This window comes from Aegilops tauschii, chromosome 2 (genome assembly GCF_002575655.3).
Source record: "Aegilops tauschii subsp. strangulata cultivar AL8/78 chromosome 2, Aet v6.0, whole genome shotgun sequence".
NCBI lineage: Eukaryota > Viridiplantae > Streptophyta > Magnoliopsida > Poales > Poaceae > Aegilops > Aegilops tauschii.
Genome location: NC_053036.3, coordinates 452953441 through 452961170, shown reverse-complemented (window position 1 = coordinate 452961170; position 7730 = coordinate 452953441). Strand labels below are relative to the sequence as shown.

At 49.3% G+C, this 7730-nt stretch overlaps 1 protein-coding gene across 1 annotated transcript; it reads left to right on the top strand.

The window, feature by feature from the left end:
• The first annotated feature begins 1534 nt into the window (after positions 1 to 1534).
• LOC141041111 (uncharacterized) lies at positions 1535 to 2029 on the top strand. The gene has a single exon (XM_073507223.1). It carries the CDS (start codon positions 1535 to 1537, stop codon positions 2027 to 2029), a length of 495 nt encoding a protein of 164 aa, XP_073363324.1.
• Positions 2030 to 7730: the final 5701 nt, after the last annotated feature.

Sequence of the window (7730 nt, the reverse complement as noted above, 5' to 3'; positions counted from 1 at the left end):
TATTTTGGGAGAAAAGGATGCATGAGGGAAGGCTGTATCTGCAAATGTGGAGAGGAGTGCGGGTAAATTGTCATAGTTTTCTTCCTATCCGTTAGATATAGATCGGACGACCTATGTTGCAGGATGGCAGGCACACCATCATCACCAACTCTGCTTTTTATAAGAGTAGAGAAATTCAGAAAAAACGATATTTGAATGGTAATTGCCGGTTGGCTTTGGTTTAAAATTTACAGCCCATTTCTTACAACTTATAGCCCATTTTCTGGGGAAGCCCAGTTCTTACTACTTACATCCCTCCTCGTCTTGTAAGATTTGCAGCCCAGCAGGGCTGAGAAAAGCAAGTAGGCCTCGGTTGGGTGTTCTTCAAAAAAAAGAACCGGGCTAGCCATTTTCAGAAAGAAAAAAGATATCAACTGGGCTCGTCATTGGCTTAAATAAAAGCGTAAGCGTGGGCTAGACAGGCCACAACCCCCGCACAGCGTGCAATTGAGCTCCGTCTCTAAACTAGAAAACAACTGGGCGAGCTGCTGGGTCCCTGGTGTTATTCGCTCGTTGTGTAATTTTTTCGTTTATTGACTACATTGACAATGGCGTGGGACCTAGTTGTCAAACAATTAGGAGGAAGTATTTTTTTGGCTCGTAATAATGAGCACCTGCTTGCGTAATGCAATGACCCTGGTGGGTCCCTACTATCAGTCCCTCCACGTACAGTCATCTCCTGATTCCTCTCGGTTGTTGACAATGTTGACAACGCCAGACGGCGGTGGGCACAACGGGCGAACCAAGGTGAAGAACGACAGCGAGGCCTTGGACGGGTACGAACAGGAGCCGTGGAAGATGCAGCAGTGTAATGGCAGGCGGAGGGGAGTACGAGGGCAACAACATGTAACTCAAGCATACAAACGGTACAAAAAGCCCAAGGATTAAATGTTCATCAAATTTAGAAAAAACCCAGATTGAACATGGCAATGCCATCTAACCCAACCACTCTTTTTCACAGTCACAAACAATTGGATCGGTCTGATCCATAAAATCAACATCCTGTGCAAAAAACATTATTGGAGGATGACTACAATTTGTTGTAAATAGTAGCCGAGCACGTTTAGTAGCCCATTTGTCCATCTGAAACTTCTTTTTTTGCTGTTCAACATGTTCGTCTGTGAGAAATATCTTGTTGTAAAAGTTAAGCCTCATGGACAATAGTAACCTCGCATTCAACAGGAAGAATGTGACGAAGCTTCTGTTTGCCTGGTTGGATGCATATCCTTCCATCGTTATTGTCTTCAAACGAATGTCATGAGAGTTGAGAAAATCCTGATGCTTATTACGCCACCTATTGGTTATACATTTTTCTCCATGTGCTAGCAGTGCCTAAGTAGACATGAAGATTGAAAACAATTAAGGTCTGAAAAAAGAGTATGTCGAAAGAGCGACAGCTGAACGGTTAATTGTTGTACAATATATACGGGCTTTCAATATGCATGAAATCATCACCTTTATATATAAATTCTAGTACAATATATATGGGCTTTCAATGGTCCCCAACTCAAACAGGACGGCCTCGCCCGCTGCCATCATGAACGCGACGTGCTCCTCTCTGCTGTACAACATGTACCCCGGCTACGACTACTGCGTCGGCGTGCTCTCCTCCGACGACCCGGCGGCGGCCGCCGCCGCAAGGAGCACGCGCGATCTCGCCATCATCGCCGCCAACGCCACCGCGCACAACATCACGTCCACGGTCAAGCTCATCCAGGGCCTGCTATCCGACCTCGCCGAGTGCAAGGTTTCCTACGGCCGTATGGGCAGCGCCGTGGACGGCGCTCTGGGAGACCTCGTCGCAGGACATGATGCCCCCGCTGGAGCTGCCGGCAAGTTGGGCGGCGCCTCGAGCGACGCGCTCAGCTGTGACATGGTGATGTCGAGGAGGAGGGGCACCGCTAAGAATGTCCTGCACCAGGAGAACTGGCACAACTTCGTGTCCACACGCTTTGCCAGTAACATCACCTTCCTAGGTGTAAGACAATAGATTTTGGGGGAACCGGCACAACCCTCTAGGGGTGGCCTATCACATATATATAATGAGTGGAATACAATGTTACAATATACACGTGTAAATATAGAGGCTATACAGTCTAACACCCTCCCTCAATCTTAGCCACTTCCTAAAGAATCTAGAAGGGTAAGATTGCGTCGGCAAGCCTCAAACTGTGGTAGAGGCAATTGCTTGGTGAAGATGTCTGCAAGTTGATCCTTGGAAGAGATGAACTTGATCTGTAGTTGCTTCTGAGAGACACGTTCACGCACAAAGTAATAGTCAACTTCAATGTGTTTCGTTCGGGCATGGAATACCGGATTTGCAGAGAGGTATGTAGCACCGATGTTATCACACCAAAGGATAGGAGACTGTGATTGGGATATACCCAATTCCCGAAGCAAAGACTGTACCCAGATAATCTCCGCAGTAGCATTGGCCACAACCTTATACTCAGCTTCAGTACTGCTACGTGAGACAGTGGCATGTTTCCGAGCACTCCAGGCGATCAGACTAGAGCCAAAGAACACAGCATAACCCCCCGTAGATTGCCTGTCATCCGGACTGCCAGCCCAATCCGCATCAGAATATGCCGAGAGACATCCAGAGGAGCTCGGTCGAATATGCAAGCCGTGAGACACCATGAATCAAATGTAGCGCAACATGCGCTTAACAGCAGACCAATGAGTGTCACGGGGTGACTGCAGATACTGGCAAACTCGATTGACAACAAAAGAGATGTCCGGTCGTGTGATCGTCAAGTACTGAAGACCACCAACAATACTCCTGTACTCCGTCGCATCAGCAGAAGACAGAAGCTCACCATCAACAGCAGTGATCTTGTCAGTGGTAGACATGGGTGTAGTCGTCGATTTGCACTTAACCGCAAAATCAGCACCAAGCGAGCGAACGAGAGCAGTAGCAGCCGACTGAGAGGAGCTGACAAGAATAATATCATCCACATAGACCAACAAGTACATAGTAACCTCAGGCCTCTGTAGAAGAAACAGTGAGGAGTCAGCAGTCGACGATGCAAAACCATGAGCACGAAGGGCCATTGCAAGACGAGCATGCCAAGCACGGGGAGCTTGCTTCAGACCATAAAGTGCCTTGGACAGATGACAGAGATGATGACGACGATCTGGATCAGAAAAACACGGAGGCTGGCACATATAAACCTCCTCCTCCAACACACCATGGAGGAAGGCATTTTGTACATCAAGCTGACGAAGAAACCAACCTCGAGTAACGGCAAGAGAGAGAAGAAGCATGATGGTAGTAGGCTTGACCACTGGACTGAAGGTGTCTTCATAGTCAAGACCATAGCGCTGCCGAACCCCATGAGCAACAAGACGAGCTTTGTAGCGCTCAATGGACCCATCAGAATGCTTCTTCACTTTGAAAACCCACTTAGAATCAATGACATTAACCCGTGACGGTGGAGGAACAAGAGTCCATGTCTTATTGCGAATAAGAGCTTGATACTCCTGCTCCATGGCCTCTCTCCAATGAGGAATGCGCATAGCATCTTGATACGTGCACGGCTCGGAGGAGGGATCCGCAAGCGCAACAGTCATGCATGCAGCCAACCACGCAACAGTGTCGTTGTGACGCTGCTTAGGCTGAAAAATGCCACTGCGGCTGCGTGTATGAGGGCGCAGAGCAGCAGCAGGAGCCAGCAAAGTCGAGGACGATGATGGAGCGGCGCCAGAGGAGCCAACAGCAGCAGAACTGGGCGACGGAGGCGTCCCGGTGCCAGGCGACCCCGGGTTGCATGGTGCTGAAGACAGCCCGGGAGAGGCCAGCCCGGGTGACAAGGGCCTAGACACCATGGGCGGCAAGGCGAGGACGGGCGAGGCCGGCCCAGTCGCCATGGGCGACGAGACGGGGGCGGGCGAGACCAGCCCAGGCGTCGTTGGTGTGGCCGGCGTCGCGGGCCGAACGGGCGGCGAAGCCAGCCCAGAGGCCAGGGGCGACGAAGCGGGCGGCAGCGCCGGGGCATCGATCGGTCGTGCATGGGCACGAGTACCGAGGCCATGCAAGGACGCCATAGGGTCATCGTGCACGACTTGTGGTGTCGACGAGGAAGGCGATGACGACGAAGGAGGCGATGGCGCCTCTAAAATTTCCAAACGAGCACCACGTCCAGTGCCTGCACCATGATTAGGCAACAATATAGGAGAATATGCAACATCATCAAATTGATCAGAGGCAATAGAGGATGAATGCATGGATGGTGGTTTAGGGTGGACACAGGAAGTTTGGCAAAGGGAAAAACATGCTCATCAAACACGACATCCCGAGAGATATAAACACGATTAGTGGGAACATGAAGACATTTGTATCCTTTATGAAGAGAGCTATAGCCAAGAAAGACACACTTCTTGGAGCGAAACTCGGGCTTGCGCTTGTTATATGGATGGAGATGCGGCCAGCAAGCACACCCAAAAACCTTGAAGAAGGTGTAATCAGGTTGTACATTAAGGAGAACTTCAATGGGAGTCTTCATGTTCAAAACATGAGTGGGAGTACGGTTGATAAGAAAGCATGAAGTGGTGAAAGCATCACTCCAAAAACAAAACGGAACCGATGCATGGGCCAAAAGAGTAAGACCAGTTTCAACAATGTGACGATGCTTACGTTCTACTGAACCATTCTGCTGATGTGTATGTGGACATGCTAAACGGTGAGCGATCCCAAGCGACTGAAAGAAGGACTTGAGGTTGCGATACTCGCCCCCCCCCACATGAACAATTTTGTGCTTGAGAATGCGTTCAACATGTTTTTAAAACTAAACAAAAATATCGAACACATCAAATTTACGTTTGATAAGATAAAGCCAGGTAAATCGACTATAAGCATCAACGAAACTGATATAATAATTGTGACCACTGACAGAAGTCTGAGCAGGACCCCATACATCTGAAAACACAAGTTCTAAAGGATGTTTCACCTCACGACTAGACTCCGAAAAAGGAAGTTGATGACTCTTCCCCTGCTGACAAGCATCACACACTGCTACATCTTTATTACTAGACATGCTAGGAAGCTCATGACGACGCAAAACATGACGAACAATAGGTGTGGCCGGGTGACCAAGACGAGCATGCGACTGTGACGGAGATACCCGAACTCCACTGAAAACGCGAGCGACACCAGGATGCTCCAGACGATAGAGGCCCTGGCACAACCGCCCGCTAAGAAGAATGTCCCTCGTGCCCCGATCCTTAATAAAAAGATCAAAATGATGAAATTCACAAAGCACATTATTATCACGTGTGAGTTTAGGAACTGAAAGAAGATTATGTGTCACAGATGGAACTCTAAGAACATTGTGAAGCTGGAGACTCTTATTTGCATGTATAGTGAGAAGAGATGCTTGACCAATATGAGAGATGTGCATACCTGCGCCATTGGCGGTGTGGATCTTGTCGGAGCCATGATAGGGTTCACGAGTATGAAGGTTTCCCATCTCGCTCGTCAGATGCTCCGTTGCCCCAGAATCCATGTACCAGTGAGGATCGATGGACTAGAACTGAGTGTGTCCTTGTTGCTTCGGCGGCGCCGGACGATCAGCCATGGCAACCTGACGCGCAAAGTTGTGTGTGTCCTTGCCGTCATTGCCAAGGCCAAGAAAACTCTGCTGAAAATGTTTGTGACACTTAGAGGCCCAGTGCCCCTCAATGCCACATAGCTAACACACACGCCGACCACCGGCCCCTGGTAGGGTTGCGGACCGGGGGGGGGGGCGAGGGTGACGAAGATGATGCAGGGGGCGGTGATAACCCACAAGTATAGGGGATCGCAACAGTTTTCGAGGGTAGAGTATTCAACCCAAATTTATATATTCGACACAAGGGGAGCCAAAGAATATTCTCAAGTATTAGCAGTTGAGTTGTCAATTCAACCACACCTGGATAACTTAATATCTGCAGTAAAGTATTTAGTAGCAAAGTAATATGGAAGTAACGGTAACGATAGCAAAAGTAATATTTTTGGGTTTTGTAGTGATTGTAACAATAGCAACGGAAAAGTAAATAAGCGAAGAACAAGATGTGAAAAGCTCGTAGGCATTGGATCGATGATGGAGAATTATGCCGGATGCGGTTCATCATGTAACAGTCATAACATAGGGTGACACAGAACTAGCTCCAATTCATCAATGTAATGTAGGCATGTATTCCGAATATAGTCATGCGTGCTTATGGAAAAGAACTTGCATGACATCTTTTGTCCTACCCTCCCATGGCAGCGGGGTCCTAATGGAAACTAAGGGATATTAAGGCCTCCTTTTAATAGAGTACCGGACCAAAGCATTAACACACAGTGAATACATGAACTCCTCAAACTACGGTCATCACCGGGAGTGGTCCCGATTATTGTCACTTCGGGGTTGCCGGATCATAACACATAGTAGTTGACTATAGACTTGCAAGATAGGATCAAGAACTCACATATATTCATGAAAACATAATAGGTTCAGATCTGAAATCATGGCACTCGGGCCCTAGTGACAAGCATTAAGCATAGCAAAGTCATCGCAACATCAATCTCAGAACATAGTGGATACTAGGGATCAAACCCTAACAAAACTAACTCGATTACATGATAAATCTCATCCAACCCATCACCGTCCAGCAAGCCTACGATGGAATTACTCACGCACGGCGGTGAGCATCATGAAATTGGTGATGGAAGATGGTTGATGATGACGACGGCGACGGATTCCCCTCTCCGGAGCCCCGAACGGACTCCAGATCAGCCCTCCCGAGAGAGTTTAGGGCTTGGCGGCGGCTCCGTATCGTAAAACGCGATGAATCTTTCTCTCTTATTTTTTCTCCCCGAACACGAATATATGGAGTTGGAGTTGAGGTCGGTGGAGCAACAGGGGGCCCACGAGGCAGGGGGCGTGCCCCCCACCCTCGTGGATAGGTGGTGGGCCCCTGGCCTTGATTCTTTCGCCAATATTTTTAATATTTTCCAAAAATAAGCTCCGTGGAGTTTCAGGTCATTCCGAGAACTTTTGTTTCTGCACATAAATAACACCATGGCAATTCTGCTGAAAACAACGTCAGTCCGGGTTAGTTCCATTCAAATCATGCAAGTTAGAGTCCAAAACAAGGGCAAAAGTGTTTGGAAAAGTAGATACGACGGAGACGTATCAGGCGGTGCCTTGGACGAGTTGCAGCCACCCTTGGTGGCAGCGTTCGCGGACAGGGGGCCGTGACTAGCCTTGGCACGGCGAGCCTCGACACGCTGCTCGGTGAGGAGAAGGCGGGAGTAGACCTCATGTGCCATCATGGGGGTCGAGTTGCCACGCTCGTTGATGATCTCGACCAAAGCATCATACTCCTCGTCTAGCACGTTGACGATGAAGGAGTTGAACTCGGAGTCGGTGAGCGGCTGTCCAATGGACGCCAACGTGTCAGCAAGACCCTTGACCTTGTTGTAGAACTCCGTGGCCGTGGAGTCAAGCTTCTCGCACTCGCCAAGCTGACGACGGAGCGCGGAGACACGAGCCTGAGACTGCGCCGCAAATGAGCGCTCGAGGATGGTCCATGCCTCATGAGACGTCTTGGCGAAGACAACAAGCCCAGCGACAGCCGGAGAGAGCGACCCCTGGATGGAGGAGAGGTTTGCCTGGTCATGCCCCGTCCAAACACGGTGGGCCGGATTATAGACCGGACCGTGCACA